This window comes from Myiozetetes cayanensis, unplaced genomic scaffold (genome assembly GCF_022539395.1).
Source record: "Myiozetetes cayanensis isolate MyiCay16 unplaced genomic scaffold, myiCay2020 scf3, whole genome shotgun sequence".
NCBI classification, from domain to species: domain Eukaryota; kingdom Metazoa; phylum Chordata; class Aves; order Passeriformes; family Tyrannidae; genus Myiozetetes; species Myiozetetes cayanensis.
Genome location: NW_026087521.1, coordinates 14,791,481 through 14,810,850, shown reverse-complemented (window position 1 = coordinate 14,810,850; position 19,370 = coordinate 14,791,481). Strand labels below are relative to the sequence as shown.

Genomic DNA, 19,370 nt, shown 5'->3' with positions numbered 1-19,370 from the left:
GGCATAAGATGTCACTCAGAGCCAGTCTTGCAATAATCTGCTTAGGGAGGAAGTTTCTGGCTGTTTTCAGAGAATTAAATGATGTTGTGAAACATGGAGTCAAAAATAGTTTGGGTTGTTTTGGTTTCTTTCCATACAGATGATGTTTTATTGTGCGTGAATGTGTATCCTGCTAAGCCTCCCATGTCAGTGCTGCCCTGGGGCAATGAGTCCCACAGAGTAATCTGCAGAACGATTTGTTATTTATCACTGTCTCAGAGCAAACAGTTCCCAGTCTTTTACTCTCTGTTCTTGAGGAAGCATATGCTTTCTCGAAGCCTTCGTGCTCACTCTTGATTCTACCTCCTCCAGTGGTTGCTGTTGTTAGTGTGGCAGGAGCAGGAAGGAGAAGAGCACTTAACCTGAGTGCATGTGCCACAAAACAACACAGAGGCTGTTTAGTTCCCTCTCTGCCTTACTACAACACAGTATATTCTCTCCTGTTTTTGCTACTGTAAACAGTAAACCTGACTGACAATAGGAGAGCTGTTAGAGCTGCAAGATCAATTAGGATATTGTGAGCAAGGATTTACTAAACTAAAGCAATCTCTTGACAAAGCACTTTGCCATTGATCACACCAATTTGCCAAAGCAGTTATTTTCCAAGTATGCTGGAAGTGGAGAGGGGCTCCCTGCAGCCTCTGCTGTCCCATGAAGATGTTAGTTTGGGAGCCTCACCTCTGGGACAGGAGACCCAGTCCCACAGTCCCTGTCCCTCATGGTTCAGATCTGTGACTTGCAACCTTAAATCAGATACAGGTTCTGGTTTTCCCAAGAAAAAACAGGAAACACCTGACACTGGATGGGAGTGGGAGCTTTGCCTGCCTCTGGGTCTCATCTGACCACCTTGGCACCTCACCAGTGAATGTGTGAACATGACATCTCTTCAGCCCCACGGCTTTGGAGAGCTACTGGCACAGAAAAGGATGTTCCCTGGCTACAGGTGAAACAGCAGGAGCATTGGAGAGGGTAAAGAAGAGGAGCAGGAGCAGGAGCAGGAGTAGGGAGGGTGGGTGGGATGGGACAGAGAACAAGACAGCAGTGGGAGAGAAGGAAAAAGGTAAGGAGGCATTATTGGGAACAGAGGGGAGATAGCCCAAGAGGTCCTGGAAGCCCCTAGCAGCACCTGGATCATCTCCCTCCATGATCCTGTCTAAATTTTGCCCCATGCAGGTGAAGCAATGGCTGTCACTTGATTATCTTGGAGCAAGCTGAAAATGTAGCAGGATTTGGCCATTTATTCTTGCTCCTGGCTCTGCATGAGGTTTGCAATCAGCTGTTAACGTCTGTCCCCTCACATAATTTATTCCTCTCTCCTGTTATTGTGATTACAAGGAGCTCTGAGTTTGTCCTGCCCTCCTTGGGTAGCTCAGCTACAGCGAAGTCTCCTCATGTGCAGCAAATAAAGCACATTCAGGAATACCACAAAGCCTTCTCTGCCTTTCCCCTTTAGCATTTCCAGGGTGGAATTAAATCATTCCCCACAAGGAGGAGGCTTTGCACACAAGAGTGGCAGGGCAGAGATGGGGTTTTCTGTCAAGCTGACAGACAGGAGCCTGCCACCAGCTACCCCAGCACTTCAAATCCTTCAGCACAAAGACAGGGATGGCAGGACACACTGCACCATGGAAAGGGGAGTAGGGAAATACAGGCGTGCACTTTGAAAGCACAGCCAAAACCCATACCATGTTTCTACTTGGGACAGACTGCTCCATCCCCAGGTGGATTGTCGTCTGGGCCAGAGCACATTGGGGATCATGAGGGAATTTAGGCTTTTCTAGGGGGTGCATCATCCAGCAGTGTGAAGCTGCTAGCAAGGGACAAGAAGCATCATGTAAAACAGATATCTGAGGATCTGGGATTGCTTTACGATGAGAAAGAGTTCCTCAGAGATGTTAAAAGGTTCAGCAGAGAACCCCTACCTGATTTGGTGCAGACACAAGTCATTATCACCCACATCTGGGGAGTGCAACTGCAGCACCTGTTGAAGAGGCTTGATTTGCCCGCATCAGCTGTTCTGAGCAGTATTTGTGTGCATGTGATTGATTCAGCTGTTCATTGAGACAGCAAGGCCATGGCCCTTCACATCTTAAAATAGGAGGCTGAAGTTCCTCCAGGTGTTAGGCTTGTTTCTGAGGGACACTTGTCCTAACCTGGTGCAGCCATAGAGACCGCCAGCTGTGCATCTTGGTGCCTGGCCCAGGCAGGCTGGGTGCTCAGCAGCACCAACTCTGGAGGGAGCCCACAGGAAAAGATTTGGGTTTTAGCATACAAATCTGCCCTTGGGCAGGTTGAACTAACATGAAAATGTACTTAACGTGCCAGATGCCACCAGTGCTCCCCTGGACCCTGCCAGCCAAATGCAGCCACTGATGGGGATGCTCCTGTAACACTTCTTGCTGAGGGTTCATCCTCCACAGTGAAGCAAATGCAGCCAGCCACGGCTTTTAGGCCAGCATATATAACCTGCTTTCCTGTTTTCAAAGGTTTTCCATCTGCACAGCACCTCTGGTGGCTAAGGAGGTTGCGAATCCCTCTAAGACAAGCTGTGGAGCTATCCCTGAGCACTTGCATTCCCTCACTCTGACAGGATGCACAGGCAAGCAAACAAAAGGAAAGAAAGCATTTTTGCTCAGACAGGGAATATAACTCTAAATATGATTCAGCTGCGAGGAGAATGGTTCCCTGACAGGATCCTTCAGTCTATAGTATTTGCTGTGCCATTTCACATGAAACAAAAATTCTCAGCAACATATAATTTCCTTTTCTTTATGCAAAATCCCATGTCTCTCCTGAAGAGAATCTTTTGGTAGCAGCTCTGCCATTGTTTGCAGGATAAAGCCCATTCACTGTGCATTATATTCACCCACAATTTCCTCTTCTGGGGGTCATCTGGCTTTCAGGAGCACTCTTTCTACCTGCCTGGAGGCAGCATATGATTACCCATGGGGATGTCTGAGAGCAGAGCATTGCTGCCAAGTGCTGTACAGATCCTGCTAACCAAGGCTGCCCTCTGCCTCCCCGGGCTCTGCAGCACAGCACTGCTGCACCCCACACCTGTGCCACTGCTGGGCACTGGCTCTGGGGAGCATGGGGTGCCCCCCTGCCAGGGCTATGGAAGAGGCTTCCTCTGGCCCACGGCAGGCCAGTGAATGTGCACTCCTGGAAACCTGCTCAATGGGGACTGACTTGTGCTCCTCTGCCTCTCGCTGGACTTGCACCTTTGGTGGCTCAGTGGATCAGGCCCTGCATCTACTCCATGGCAGGCCTCTTCCCTTAGCTGGGATGTCTCAAGTTTGAGGATGAGCTGACTAACTGAGCCTAAACTGCTGGGGTTTGACTGAAGATGAGGAGGGCTGAATGTGAATTAGGCCACTCACGTGTCTCATTATGCATTCACCTCTTACATCAGCATTCCAATTAATAAGGCTGTACAGAAACCTCTTATTACGAGGAGAAGAAAACTGGGCCTTTAACATTCGTCCACTGTTTACACAGAGTTGTTAAGTCTAATGAGAAATTAAATTATTTTGTTATTGGAGTAATGCATAATACATTCATTTACAATAGCCTGCAAAAAGAAGACTTTACAGAATTAACTATGACATGTATAAGGAGATGCTATGAGACTGTAACTTAAAAGGATGATCAGCTCATTAAAACCTCAGCATGGTGGTTCCATCTGCAGACCATTCTAGAGGCTGTATTGTCTTATTTGCATCACTCATGTTAAGCTATCCTTACCATTATTCATTGTACTATTCCCAAAAGCAGCTGGCAGGAGTGCACCTTGCTTGGGACTCTCTTCCTAAGTAGCATTACACAGTAGAGATGTGTTGATGAAAGGGGATATTATGACACCTGCTGACATTTATTAGTGAGGGGAGCTTTTGCTGATGTTGAAGCACCAGCTTGAGAATACAAATGGTATTTTTGCAGAGGGGCAATGCCATTCACTGACAATGGTGGAAGTTATGGCCTCTGTGGCTTTGAGCTTTAGTCATCTAGACCTGCCTATTGGAGAGAGTCAGGAGATTTGGTGCTCAATTCCTGACACCTCAAATTTTAGAATTCATAATTCAGTGCTTTGATGACTTGAATCTACCAGCTTCTCAAGCCATGGTTTTGTAGCCTTAAAAGTTATTTGACTTGCTGAATATCCTTTTATACACATATGTAGATGATTGTTATCCAGGTACATACTCCTATTAATAATGAATGTCCTTCAGGGACAAGGCATAAATCTGCATTTATATCACATCCAGTTTGCTTCTGACTCCCTTGTCTCACAGACCCAAGCACTAGCATGTGAGGAAACAGTGCTTGCCCCATGACACCTAATTTCTACAAAAAGCAATATGAATCACGTCTAGTACTCACAGCACGGTGCCAGTGCTTTTCCTCTTGACTGTGAAGTGCGTGGAGTCCTCTGAGAATTCCACCTCATAGTTGGCTTCCTCGGGGGTAACCCCAGGACCATCGATCTTGAGTGGGACTTCAAACCTCTGCTTGTTGGGGTCGTAGATCTAAAGCAAGGTGAGGTGAGAAGCGAGCAGGTTAACTCACTACTCAGCATGCATTGCTTTGGTTAAATTATTCCAACCCCTCAAATGCTCACCCTGAACCGGAGTCTGTCCTTTGTCTGGAACTCCACTTCCAACACGATCGGGGAAATGTCATTTCCAAAGAGCGACAAGGACTGGCGTTTGTTCAGCGTGACCCTGCCGTGGAAACACCGATCACTGCCTGAGACCACCCTGGGGAGGGCTGGGGTAACAACCAAACTACTCTGTCAGCTCTTTCAAAATAAGTCGTTATTTCATTGTCAAGAGAAGATATCCCTGAGGTCAGCCTAGGCTCTCCCTGATGTTAATGGATAAAACAGGTGCCACCAAAGCAAGGAGACCTCAGAGTCTTCTGGGACACAGCTCCCAGGGTGGGAGGGACCAGCCTGTGGCCCTGCCAGACTTCCTCACCAGCAGTGTGGTGAGAGCACAGAGTCCCAGTTCCACGGCATATGCACAGGGAAACGTGCCCATCGCCCTCCTTGTCACAAGCTGAGCATGAGTATCAGAGAATCTTGGACGAGTCTTCAGCGAGAGCCCCCGGGGCGGTGGCGGTGGTTGTGCGGCAGGGCCAGCCGGCAGCACCCAAGGAGCCGCACACACTCACCTCCAGCCTTTGTCTGTCTGCTCAGTGTTCCCAGACCGGGAGTAGCCGTAGGGACTGTCCTCAGGGAAGAAGCACCAGGGAGCGTTGGGCACATCGGTGCTGCACCAGGTGCAGCCCCGCGCCTCGCAGGCCTCCTGGGACGCGCCCGGCTGGGGGTGGCAGTCGATGCGCTGCTTCACTGCAACAGCCCCGGGGCACTGCGCATCCTGGCTGGAGCCGAGGCACCCGCCTAGGGCTGGACACGGGGAAAAGCAGACAGAGCAGCAGAGAAACACGTTAAAAAACCCTCTCAGAGCAATACAAACTTCTTTAGTTCTTTTTTTTTTTTTTTAATGTGCTTTTCCCCCATTTTAGGGCCAGCACCCATGGTCCCTTGGACTAAGATGACAGCAGAGCAGCCTGCTCGTGACAGAGCAAGAGCAACAGCCACTTTCTTTTACAAGCTGAGGCAGTGGGTCTGTATTATTCAGCTCTCAAAGCTGCTTGCGCTCAGCTAAAGCACGACTTGCTTGAAATACTCATGGAAAGTTAAATAAATAATAGAAGCTGCTGGTGAGGCGTGAGAGCAACACAGCAGGCTGGCTGAACAGGAGGGATGCTTTGATAAGGACTGCTATCAACATTAAAATGTTACATTTTCTGTATATTTATTCTTGTGTTATACACAGAGGTTATCTATCTTTAGAGATACAAATATGTGATATCAGCACGCACTTGTATGATATAAATAGAAAAATACTGATTATATATATATGTTTGCATTGTGTTTCTTTTCTATATTGTATGATTATGATACATATGCAGTATTAGTAGTTTGTGTTAATACATTAGGGCTACAAGTAAAGGGGAGATGCCAGCAGTAAAAGAAAAGGCACATATTAGTCATTTGCAGAATCATCCTGAAAAAAACCTTAATAAGGTGCTAAATCTTTTTTACAGCTGAAGGTCGAGCCCTGTAGTTCCTCTGCATGTTGTGAACCTCTCAAGAGCAGGGGGACCACAAGACCAGCTCCCTGCCATGCTGACAAACTGCTGTTAGCACATATTCTCAGAGAGAGCAGGCATACTTCAGGCAGCATTCTTACTTTGAAGCTAATTTATGTCATTTTAGTCATTACGGCAATATTCAAAGATTAAATCTACTTGAACGATAATTGCTCTTTTCTATAAAATGACTAATACCTCTGCTTTAATTTTTTTTTTTTCCATGTGGACTGTTGTGTGCTTGAAAGCCTAAAACATGATTGCTGATGCAGTCTGGGCTTCTCCATAGAATGAACTTTATAAGCAGATGTGCACAAGCAATAATTATATATACTGGGAAAATTTACAGAATAAAACAGTAGATTCACTAGAGAATGCCATCATGCTGCAATGCCAGAGTTGATTTCCAAGTGGGGGATGAGAATGCTGAAAAGCAGGAGCTGAGTGCCATCTACATTTTTCTTTTGAGAAAACTCTCATCCCCCCTTCTATACAGGAACATCTGACACACAGGTCTGATGCTCCCAGGATGCTCAGCAGAGCTCGCTACTCACTGCCACAGCACCTCGTATCATTTTCTTGAGGTAGGAATTAACAGGAATTATCTGGCTGAATACCTTTACCAGCTGCTTGGCAGGCAGGACTGGCTTCCACCTCTGTTTTCTGGGGCAGAGTGTGATGTCCCCCACAGGCTGACTGCTCTCTGTCCAGAATTCACCCCTCATGATCTGTCACACAGGAAAGCTCTAAATTCTGGTCCTCTTTTTCACCTAAAGCATAATAGGACTATGAGCATCCTTCTGCAATCCCTAAATTATTTCTTCTTGGGGCGCAAAATAAACTAAATCCATCACATTTCATTTCACTTTGGGGTGTGTTTTCCAGTGTGAGTCAAACGCAGCATCAGCATTTTCACTGCTGAAATCAAAGAGTATGACTGAACATACTATAGCAGATTATTAATGTGGCATCATTTTACATAGCATAGGTTTGTGGGAGACTTTTATGAACTCATTTGTATTGTAAAATACTTTCAAAATACTTCTTATGAAGGATATTTTGAATGCAAAAGCTAGTTCAAAGGAAGAAATATCACCCCAGCAGAAGCTAGAAAGTTTATTTACGGTTTTTTTTCTCTCATTAATGCAAAGTTTACATTTTCCAGCAAATTTTAAAAACAAACACTTGCAGGTATAAGCAGCTGAACAAGGCTGCAATCTCATTTATCCCTTGTTCCTGGATTTACTTCTATTGTAGTACAAACGTGACAGTAGCAACTGGGAAGATGTAATTTTCTTTCCCTACTTTTTAAAATAATTTAAAAAATCTCTGCATCATTTTCACTGTATTTATGGCCCATGCCTGTAAACGTACATAGGAGATCCAAACAAGCAGTTGAATATATAGAAACAGCTATGGCTACTTGCTGCTTTTTCACGATAATTTCCATGGGAACAGAGGCTAAAGCAAGGTAATTGAAAAGATATACAAGAAAAACATTCCTCATTGATTTTTTTAAAAATCTTGACTTCAATTTTGCAAAATTAAGATTAAAATTAAGGTATAAGGAAGGAATTAAAGTATTACCACATGGTTTTTAATGTAATAGCATTAGTCTTTATATTTTCGGTTCATCCGTCTGTTTCAAAGGCACTTTCAGGAGCTGAATGATCCCACTGAGCCCTGTGTGCCTGTGCTGGTGCCCAAGAGCTGAATACACTGTAGGACTGGGGTATGTTTCTAAACAAGCCAGCTCTATTGTCCTCCCATAGTCACCTCAGGTCGAGTCAGTGCCATGACAGTTCTCTCCTTTTACATGGAACACGATCACCTCCTCTAATGGTCTTTTGTTGCTACCACACGTATATTTTGCTTTTGAAGCCTATGACAAAATACAAGTGCCGTATATTTACCTGCGAGTACAACGGCCAAGAAACACAGGCTCCTCATCCTTGCTGTGGTCGAAGGAGGACTTCTGCAGGCAGTCTAGAGCCTTTTATACAAAGCAGGGGCACATCAAGCACTGTTTCCCATACACAATCAGAAACACTGCAAATATTTTCTCAACATTCGTATCTTTCATGTGATTAATTGTAACACATGACCTTGCCGGTATTTAAGAACATGACCTTACCTGTATTTAAGAATGTGTCTAAGCAGATGAGATGTAGTCAGTAATTTGCCCAGAAATCTTGCTCAGCTTCTGAATTCCAACTTTGAGAGAGAACATGATTTTCCCATGACTTCTTAGATAATTAATTTTTCAGAGACCACCCTCTTTTTTTTTTTTTTTTTTGAAACAAACATCTTCAGACAATGAGAGTCTAGTGCTCACCTTTTTCTGATTTCATATTATCTTCTGTCACATATGTGGTTTTACAGTAAAAATTATGTTTGGAGAAAAACAAACAGTCAAAGAATTCTCCATTAAAACAAGACACTTGATACTGTGACCTTTACAAAATGACATTTTTCTTCCAATTACTTGATGGCAAGAGCCTTCAGAGTAAAGCTGTGTTCTATGGTAAGACCTGGTTTAGTTGAAAATTACAATATTCATATGAATCTCAGACACACACTAAAAAAGCCCACAACTACCCAGAGTTTCCTGATGACAGCCCCAAAACCAGGTGTCACCACACTGTTGCAATCATTTGTGTATCTTGGCACAACACAATGGGTGGGTTTTACCCACTGGGCCAAGGGGAACAGGGACCGTCCACCAGGCACAAAAACGACTCCCACGTGAGTCTTGTGTGTAAATCCACTCTTCACTGGAATTTCTGCTCAAAGTTGTGATATAGACCCAAATGGTTTGTGTGTACACCCTCTGAGTGGCCAAAAAGCATGATAGACCAACACTGACTGGTATTGCTGCTGTTTATTTTAACTAACTTGTGCATTGTTTCTTAACAATATATATCGTTCATTACCCATTTCTGCCAAAACTTGGAATACATTGTTAACCTCAAAGAACAAGCAGTACTTTCATCTCCTTTCAGGCAAAGGAGAATAATTCCTCCAAGATCAGTAAAAGTCAATAAAACTTTTCTTTGTTTGACAGACCATATGTAGTAAGGTAAGAAGTGTCATCTCATAGGAACAGGGACCAGCTGCTTCATTTTCAGTTTGTACCATACTTAGTGTGAGGGAATCCCACTAGGGCTCCTAAGTACTAGTAAAATACAAATAATGGCCAACGAGAAGACAGATGTGGGATACCAAAACAACCTATGGGCTATATTACTCAGCAAGCCACTCTATTGCATTGTGTAAAATTGTGCTTTTTACATTCAAGACCTTTGCAGAGGAAATGAATTTTTTATAAGGAAGTATGATGAAAAAGGCAAAAAAGTAGTTCACATTCACATCTTTATTTGTTACCTACACAAGCTATAATTTACAGACTGGTATTTTCTGAAAAATAAAAACAAATCAACCAAAAACCTCAATATCCAAACACTGTATCTGAATCTACATAAAACTTCAAAATTTGCAGAATTTACAAATTAATATTCAGAGCAGTTGGGTAAATTATACATCCTCCCTCAATATCCATGCTCCAAGAGCTTTAAGAGTCATACAGGCACAAGATAAGATATTTTCTTTATACAACCATCTATTTACATAGCTTTTTCCAATACACGTGGTTCAGTTCTCAAAGTAACTGCCAAGGTTTGCAAAACAGTGTATTTAAAATACATTTAGCAGCATATAAAATTAGATAAAAAGGAAAGACAATTTGCTTTAAAAAAAGAAAATGTGAGATGATAGAAACAAATTCATAAGAAAAATAGATTAAGATATATTTGTCATGACCTTAAGAACACCTAGTCATTGCAGAACATAGGCAAAACACAAATAAAACATACCAATTTGTGAGTATTTGAGTTCTAGTCCTGAGCATAGAGATACACAGCTGCACAACTTTGGTCAACACAGATTATATGCTAACATTACACAAATCATATGGCATTTGCTGTTAGCAGGATACAGCCATGTCAGAGAGATGTATCATTAACAGCTTCTTCCCATCTATTATTCACTCCACTTTCATAACAACAGTGTAAGTGACCTTTAGAATCTTGAAACTGCCTCTCATAATCAAAGGCTGATTACTGGGATGCCATCCTTCCCTGCTACCCTAAAATGCAAACCAGCCGATCATACTTGTGAGTGAAATACAGCAGAGCACTTTTGTTATATATTCCAAGTTATAATTTTGAGATGGTCATTAGAATTCCAGTTAATTTAAACTGCAAGTATTACATATGCACACAAATTCAGCCATAATATATAGAGATACATATGTGACTGTTGAGACAGGAGCGTGTTACCAAGAGGTTATTAAATACAGTACATATTTTAAGGACAGCAGGTCTAGTAGAAGAGTTCACACATTGTCAGTTTGTTCCAATCATCAGTGTTTACCTAATAAACATGCAGCAAACTGCATAGAGTGCACCTCAAATTGATCAATATATTCATTTATACCCATAATTTCAATTACTGGCAAGATCTTCACTTGCATCTCCTGTATCTGAAATCTGTCCGTCTATTATATTTCGAGCTTTCCAGATCCTCACAGTCCGGTCACTGAAAACCAAAACAAAGCAATATTAGTGCTAGTTAATTAGGCTGGGGAAGGAGAGAGAGACTGGGGAGGGGGGGAGGGGAAGCTTCCTTAAAAGTTCGGGTGCCTTATTCAGAAAGGTACTGTTGGCAAAATAACATTTCTTTAATGGATATGCAAGGGTTACTCCACCTCCAGGAGACTTTATAATCTAAGATGTACAACATTTAAGATTCCCTAACCTTATCACAGCATTGGCTATTACCTTTAACCATCTAGGAAAGTATAAAGATTACACATCTAAGGAAAGTAAAATCCTACTCTCCTATTACCTAATTTTCTAAAATACAGGCAATGGTGATAGGTTCAGGTAGACTGACATCAGGGAAGAGCTTCCATCATGTAGCTATTTGCAACACAGCAGACCACAGGCAAACAGCCACTGTGCTACAGAATCAGAGACAGACTCAATAGGACAGGACTAATTCCTGTCAACAAACCCAAACCCCTTTCTGAGGTGCTGGAAAGCATAAACCTGTGAGTTGGTGTTTAGGAGCCCAGGAGAGGCAATCTGTAATTCGGTACTTTTGAAAACAATCACTATTTCCACAATTTTAAAGTATGTGTAAGTAAAATATCACGTGGAATGTGTTACAAAGCTCTACTATCATAATTAAAGTAAAACAAATAGCAATTTATTCTGTGAAAGGGATGTTATGAACTTCTCATAAAAACTGAGTGACTAGCAACCCACAAAAGAAGCCAGCAGGCAGGGCAGACTTTGTGACAGTTTTAAGTGTTTTCTGACTTGTTCCTTCATTTCACTGTAAATTGCCAGAAATAGTCTAAGTTTTATAAGCCTTAAGCACATTGTTACAAGTGCCAAAAGGCTGTAATTTTTTTTAATGGTAAAAATAGAATAAATTTCAGATGCATGTATGTTCTAAACTTATTAATAATCTTTAGGCAAACAGAGACATAAGCTTTGACATCTCTACCCCTATTAGTGCTTAAACATAAAAATTGACCACCAAAAATGACAACTTGGTAACTTCAAAATCCTGTTATGGTTCTGAAAGATCTGCTTTTAATTCAGAAGGCCAGAAGCTTCCACACAACTGGCTCTTTCTTGGTCAAGTCCCTTGAGGTTTCAGGTCCTCAATTTGCTCACTTTTACTGAGGAAACAAATATTCATATCAAGGTGTTTAAAGTACAGCAGGATGGCTTGCAAAGCTTCTGCTATATGTCAACACTTAAAAACAAACCAACCAACCAACCAACAACCAACCACGTACCATGGCTTTTAGAAAAATCCACCCAGGTCAGGAATGAGTCCTAACAGGAAACAGCCCAACTGAGAGACAAGCTGATAAAATTCCAACTATTGCCAAATTCTCCCTGCCATCCTGTAGGTTCGTGATATCCAAACCTTTTTGATCATGCACCCCTACCACTAAAAATTTTTTGAGCTCACATTGCCATGTGTATTTATTAATTTATACACGTACATACATGTACTACTGAATTCAAATAATTCCTGCCAGCACCCCACAGGATCATGTTGTGCACCCCTTGGGTGCATGCACACCACTCTGGAGACAGCTGTGATAGATTATTAGCTTTGAGGGGCATGGACTGGATCAGCTCTCCCAATCCTTGCTATTACACAACTGAAAGTGTTCTAAATGCATTTGGACGTACAGATTTCTAAAAAGAAAGATTCTTGGAGAATAACTCACTCTGCTGCTGTGAAAATCTGGCTGGAGTTGGTGCAGATGGCATTTATGGGGCTGTCGTGTCCCTTCATCTCCCCAATGGATGCGAAGGTATCCACGTTCCAAAGCTTGAGGATGCCTCCTCTGCAGCCGCTGAGCAGAACTGGAGCCTCAGGTATGAGGCCAAGAGCACACACCCAGTCCTTATGAGCATTAGGAACTTGCTGAAAAAGAGAAGGCAGGCAAGTCTCACAGGGCTGCAAAAACTTCTGGGGAACAAACAGAAAAGTAAGTCCAATTCCTGTCCTGCGGCAGTTCTGCTACGTGACTCTGGGTGTATCCCAGCCCTGGGGCTTCTCCACCTTTAGAGCAAGGACGGTGCTAACTTCCATAAGGCTACTTCTATACCATGAGTTTGTTTCTTTTTTGTGAAATAGTACTGCAAAACAAGAAGAATATCCAATATGTACAACTGACCTAATGTGGAACAGAAATCAGTTTACCATAATGATAAATCTGTGTATTTTAAAATGCATATTTGAATGCATTTTCAAACATATGGTCTCTGTATATGTTTCAAGTCTGTCTAAAACTGCAATAAACCACATAAATATAAAATCCAAAATACTGCTCAAAAATATATCAGGAAGACAGAAACTGTTTCTGTATTTGCCTTCTTCCTTTCTTCTTCTCCCATTACACATTATAAATTGATTGTGTGATGTTGCACTTAACAAAACACATTAATTCTTTATTGAGGAAGGGCACTAGCATTTTACTTCCAATTCAGAAAGCAAAATGCTGCACAGACCAACTGAAAACAACATCCTTTTGGTAGCAACAGTAGGGAAATAATAGCCCAAGTCTTATGTCTTTTAGGGGGACCAAGAGGGGCTCTTCTGCAATTCAGTTTGGTAGGAACTGCTTTACTTTGCTGCATTTCTCATATTATAGAGTACTCTCAGCCTTCTAGGATCATCTTGGTGTTTCATCTATAATATAGACTGTTACCACAACACTGGTAGTCTGGTTCTGCAGCACTTCATGCTACTGGGAGGGGGAATGATTCTTATAAATCTTAGTTTTGTCACAGCAAGGTTTTCTGGCTGGGGATGTATAACACTAAGTTGAAGTAAATGATCTCCAAATTCTTTTGAATAGCATACTTTTTAAGTGATTTTCATCCATTACAGAAGATCAGACCTGTTTAACCTCTATATGCCAAATCAGGACCTCTGATGCAACTTAGCATTTACACTGTGAAACAACTCAGCTGTTTCAGGTTTTGGTTGCTTGGTAGATTAAGAAGAGTGGATGTTCAACCCTTGACCTTGGAGATTTTGAAAACTCAGCTGGGCAAGGCCTTGAGAAACCAGACCTAATTACCAAGTTGGCCTTGCCTGGACCAGCAGGCCAGCTTCACATTGTGACCTCCAGTGCATCCTTCCACCCTAAATTACCACACAATTAGCAAAAGTAACAGCACTTCTCTACATTTCCTAAAAAAGACAGTGAATAAAGATTATTTATATTTTGTCAAATGCTTTGGTCTTACCTCCTTGAAACACATACAGCATTTATAGAAATAAAAAGAAGGATGTGTGAGATAATTTTTATCAAGTTCTACTTTTAAAACCAACAGAACAAACAGGGGGGACACCAAGTATATAAATTATGAAATGCACATATACCAAAAGAAAAATAGGAAAAGGAATATAACAAGTCCAATTTACATACTACTTCACCTCTGGTTCCATATTCTGATGGTAAATTAATTGCAACAGCAAAAATGCATATTGCGTAATATTTTAATGAGCCTAAAATGCAAGAGCAAAGATGCTTCTTACAACTTTAATGAAGTCATTCTGAAAATACAAGATCTTTCCTGTTCCTGTGGTTTTGGTACAAGCTGCTTAGTACATTTCTCTGGACAGAAAGATATGAGGGCAGATGTCCCAATATGGCCAAGTGAAGATTTTCTGTAAAAAGCTGCATTTATGAATCTTTATTTTAACTGTGAAGTCTTCATATTATTCTGGAAAGGAACTGGACAATTTTGAAAGAAGGTAGAGAAAGTTTGTGCATTTATGGAATACTAAGTATGCCCATATTGAAATTTTCTTCTTAAGATTACCAGTCCATTATTTTCTCATGTTCCAAAACTTTAAAATTCTATTTGTTTCCTTACTACCAGTTTGCACATTAAATGTAGATAAAATACGTGTTCTTCCTCATCCCCAAAATCATGATGGTATCTAACCAGATTTTGCAAAACCAGTACTCTTTCTGGTATTTGTTTTTCTGCCTTCCAGTTCTCACAGTCTCAAGTTAAATAATCGTACCTGTATCTCAACAACCTCTCATAAGACCTAAAAGAACAGACCAGCTTATATGAAGTAGACAAAAATCGAAGTTCTACATGCCAAACAAACTGCAAATTCCCTGGATTTGAGGTCCTTTTGCACCCCTCTCCCCTCCCCCCCTTTTTTTTTTAAATAAGAAAAACATACAATACATGTGTTCTTTCAGCAAACATTATTATGAATGCGTTGTATACGTTATGTAACATATGCATTGTTATAGCAAGATGAATGGAGATCTAAGAGTAAGGCTGGGTGGAGTGAGGTAGGTTGTAAATCCTCTTCACAAGAAAATATTCTCTAGCCTGATCTAAAGCATTGTTTCTCATTAAGGAGTTCCCAGTCCAAGATTTACTAACTTGTCAATGACAAGGATGATATCCAACGGTTCCAGCCACTGATGAGGCAAGTGCTGCCTTCATTTTGAAGCAGAAAAACAAACCCCACACACTCAGAGCAAAATAGAATAAGCACTTCACCAGAATTTCCTGACGCTACATACACAGAAGAGAAAAGCAACTGCATTCCTAGTGTAAAGACCAAGTACATTATTGATTTCTTTCCTAGTCAGTGCTCTGTGCCTTCCCCATTAAAAACATCAGTGTCTACGTGAATAGTCACTGTATGAGCCTGAACACTTACCCAGCCTGCCAACAGTTCTACAGCACGACTGTCACATTAGCTGCATGATTTTTTCCATTACCTGAAGAAGGTCTTTCTGAGACAAATCCCATTTCTTAATTCCATTATCTCTGGATCCACTAAAAAGGTTGTCTCCCATAATAGCAAGTGCTTCAATGCCATCATAATGAGGAGGTTCAAAATTGTGTGTAGGACTTACACTTCCAAGAGCCCCTTCAGTCACATCAAACATCTAAAATAAATAACATAGTACGTTATGTGAAACTTTCTGCCATCTAACGTGCTTGAAAGACACGCAGCAAATAACTTCAGGGAAAAAACTTAGGAAGTCTTATTACAGACCACGATATCATGATGTATATTTCACAGAATTTATCTACCAGCACCACTTCTTTCTCCTTTTCCACCTCTTGTCTAAAGCAAGAATGCTTCACTGCCGTCAGAGAAGACTGCTCTGGGAAGAAATACTACTACTTGAATATGATATACACAGTAGCTTCATAGGAAGGGCCTCTATGTACACTGTGTGATGGACTAAAAGTTCGTGAGCAAGTTTGGGAAAAATGACTCATGTTGGGAAAATTGCACAGGCAGCTTCAGGAAGAAGCATTAATATATTTTTCTGGATAAGTTTTTTTGGTAAGGGTTACATTCCACTACATGCTGATGCTTTTCAGGGACTAGATACACCCCTCTCCTTGCTTGTGCTCCAAGAATGGGGTCTTAGATTCTGTAAGTCAGGTTGTTTTAACAATTTAAGGCATAATCCATTCCATCAGGTCTTTGTCCCCAGAGCAGCAATGCAAGCAATGCTATTTCCTTTTGCATTGCAGGGAGCCAGAACTCACCCAGTGAGACTGAGCTGAAAAGGAACAGATGAGCCATAACTTTTTAAACCACTACCTCTGTTTCACAAGCAAATGTCAGACTTCATCCCCTATTATTTGTTCTTTATTGGCCTTTTAGAATGAACAAGCTTGATAGTAAAAAAGAGAGAGCTGGTAGTGTAAAATAATACCTTGTGAGTTAAAGGTATTTTAAAAGTTACATCATTTAATTAACATCCATAATTTCAATTTTAACAAAAAATTTCAACAATAAACCAGAAAAATCAGGCATTTAGACAGAGGTGACTAATATGACTGACTCAGAAGACAAGACAGTAGTTTCCAGTAGCAGGGGATGGCATTATCTGTGACCAGACCTACTATTCCCAGCAGATCTACCCATGGAGAGAATCATAGAATCACAGCATGTTAAGGGGTTGGAAGGGACCTTAAAGATCATAAAGGCCCAAGACTGAACATTATTCGTGATCCATGACTGGTGAAATAATTTCCATATTGGCTATTACATTTCAAATATGGAGAGGTTCACTTTTGCTGAAGCCTCCATCCCATGCTAACATGAAGAGTTAAAATAAATAAGCAAATACTAATGGTTTACCTTTATATAATGATCCTTCGAACCAGTGACAATAAGATCTTGTCCGTTGGAAATTCGATCGACAGTAAGGCACATAACAGGTCCCTGGTGACCAGTTAGTTTTCCTGTAGACTGAAATCTTCAAGGATAAGGGAAGAAATAAGGATTTGTTAATTTTTTATATATCCAGTACAGTCTACAACACAATTTCTCACAGATCTTTTTATTTTTCCCTATGTCTTCACTACTCATCCTACATTCTACATATACTCTATTGTTCATATCCATGGGTAAATGTTAAATCTATGTTAAATGCAACAAAAACTTGTATTTATGTAAAAATAGAAGTTAAAAAATCTGAAAGTAAAGACAAATCAGTCCCCTCCTAGGTATTTTCTGTATTTTGAATGCACTCTTTTAAGTGCAGGTTCTGTTTGGAAAAGTGCTCTTACAGTGCAGCAATCATAGTCCCATATTACATTACATTACGTCTATTGGCTTTCTTCATCTCATCAACAATTACTGGTCAGGATTCACACAGTCACCTTAAAAGAGTGTGTTTTATAGTGCCTATCAAACAAAACCTTGTGTTTTTCCAGTCATTTTTACTGAAACAATTCACCACAACCTTAACATATGAGAAAATCATTATCTCAGTGACCATCACAGCATGGGTTGGTTGATCCATAATTTGACCACATTTTGCCAGGTTATGGACACTACCATAGAGCAGAAACACTTCACTGACCATTTCATATGCATGACTTTGCTTCCTATGCACAAATAACGACCTATAGGATATTCTCTTCTGCTGGTGTTCAGTACCTTTTCAGGTCCCACATCCTCACTGAGTTTCCAGCAGCTGCATAGAGGAATGTGCCAGTTGGATTTAGTGCAATCTGATTGATCTGGTTCTCTCCAGCTGGGATAGCAACTGTTCTGTTAGTACTTCCTGAACACACATCAGCAGGCATCGCTTGGCCTGAAGACCTGAGTACAGAGAGGAAGGAGAAAAAAAAAAAGAAAAAAACCCCTAAATACTACATTTTGTTCTCCACACTTTGTATACAGTTTAAAAACAAACCTATTTCACTGGGCAAAAAAGGCTATAAGCCAATTAGGAATACTGAACATTTGATAAAACATTATAGGTATGAATGCAAATTGCTTTGTGTTTCCATATATTACTGGTGCCCCATTACTGACAGCCTGAACACGTAAAGAAAACTTCCATTCCCAACAGACAGTCTACTTAAAGTACACTGTGCTGCACTGTTGAATTAAATATAATAAAATGTACCTAAAATTAAGACTCATTTGAACTCTTGGCACCTGAGGTTTAGCACACTTACGTCAGCGTCCGAATACACTTGGCAGAATCTCTGATGTCCCACACCTTGATATAGGAGGTTGAGACTGTGAAGACCAGGCTAGTGTAGTTGCAATATTTAACAGAAACAACATTATTTGGATGACTTCCTAGAGACATAATCTCTTGTCCAGTTACCAGATTCCAGACTTTGCAGGTACGATCTAAATAAAGACAAACAAAAAGGGAGAAAATAACAATCATTAAAAAAAAACCAAACCAGAAAAAATCCTAATGTTTTCCTAAACTCAGATATTAAAAAAAAAAAAAAAAAAAAAAAAAAAAAAAACCATGCACTCATTTGCACTCATACATTTTCCTCCATTTATGTAGACATTGCAAAAAAACCAGCTAAATTAAACAGGTCATAAAGAATACATATAGGCATCATCTATCATCATCAAAACTAAGCAAGGTTAATCATTAAATGTACATTCAAGGTCTGCCTATGAGCTCCAGTAGCATTTTAAATGGATAAAAATCTCTAGGGAAGTGAAAATACAGACAATTTACAGGCTGTAAGGTGTGGATGATGATAGAGGAACCTTTTAATTCAAGAATTCATCATCAAAAATGTAGTTCAGGAAGAGTTTTGAGGCTTAGTATGAGAGAGTTTTGACTGCCACAACAAAACTACAGAGGTGAGAAGTGATCCAAACTCTTCAGTATTTTAGAGACTCTGAAAATTCCAGCATAAGTGCTTTGGTCACTGTTTTCATTCAGGAGCGAAGGAATTTAAATGCTGTGACCTTTTATGTACTAAAATCCTAAATGAAGTTTTCAAGAAATTTACAACACTGACTGTGAGCACAGAAAACTCTCCTTGTTGCACCATGTCTGTATGACTCCATACATTTTAGACATACATTTATACTGAAATAAGTACTGAGAAGATGAAGAAAAAACTTCATGTATAGACATTAGTTATAAGAGCATGAAGAAGGAAAGTATACCAAGACCTGTCAACCACTTTAAAAATACCAGCTAAAAAGACCGAGCCAAATATCTGCAATATACACAAGAGTTTATTGGAATTTCTGAATTTGGCACTGGCTGCAAGTATTATCTAATGCCAGTGAGCTGAGACTTT

General features: G+C 40.8%; 2 protein-coding genes across 10 annotated transcripts in view; both read right to left on the bottom strand.

Annotated features, from left to right (window-relative positions):
• The window catches only part of LOC126644459 (sucrase-isomaltase, intestinal-like), a 57,756-nt gene extending 49,611 nt beyond the window's left edge, over positions 1–8,145 (bottom strand). The window contains exons 1-4 of the mRNA XM_050323833.1: positions 8,109–8,145; positions 5,212–5,446; positions 4,658–4,796; positions 4,420–4,565 (exon numbers count right to left, since the gene is read on the bottom strand). Of these exons, the coding sequence (XP_050179790.1) occupies positions 4,420–4,565; positions 4,658–4,796; positions 5,212–5,446; positions 8,109–8,145 (557 nt within the window). The remainder of the gene's footprint in view (positions 1–4,419; positions 4,566–4,657; positions 4,797–5,211; positions 5,447–8,108) is intronic.
• A 1,408-nt stretch (positions 8,146–9,553) lies between these two features.
• The window catches only part of KIF21A (kinesin family member 21A), an 87,510-nt gene continuing 77,693 nt past the window's right edge, over positions 9,554–19,370 (bottom strand). For all 9 annotated transcript variants that reach the window (XM_050323483.1, XM_050323482.1, XM_050323484.1 and 6 more), the window contains 6 exons: positions 18,264–18,444; positions 17,737–17,901; positions 16,933–17,050; positions 15,548–15,718; positions 12,509–12,708; positions 9,554–10,791 (listed from right to left, as the gene is read on the bottom strand). In XM_050323483.1, coding sequence (XP_050179440.1) covers positions 10,698–10,791; positions 12,509–12,708; positions 15,548–15,718; positions 16,933–17,050; positions 17,737–17,901; positions 18,264–18,444 — 929 coding nt within the window. In that variant the 3' untranslated portion in view covers positions 9,554–10,697. The remainder of the gene's footprint in view (positions 10,792–12,508; positions 12,709–15,547; positions 15,719–16,932; positions 17,051–17,736; positions 17,902–18,263; positions 18,445–19,370) is intronic.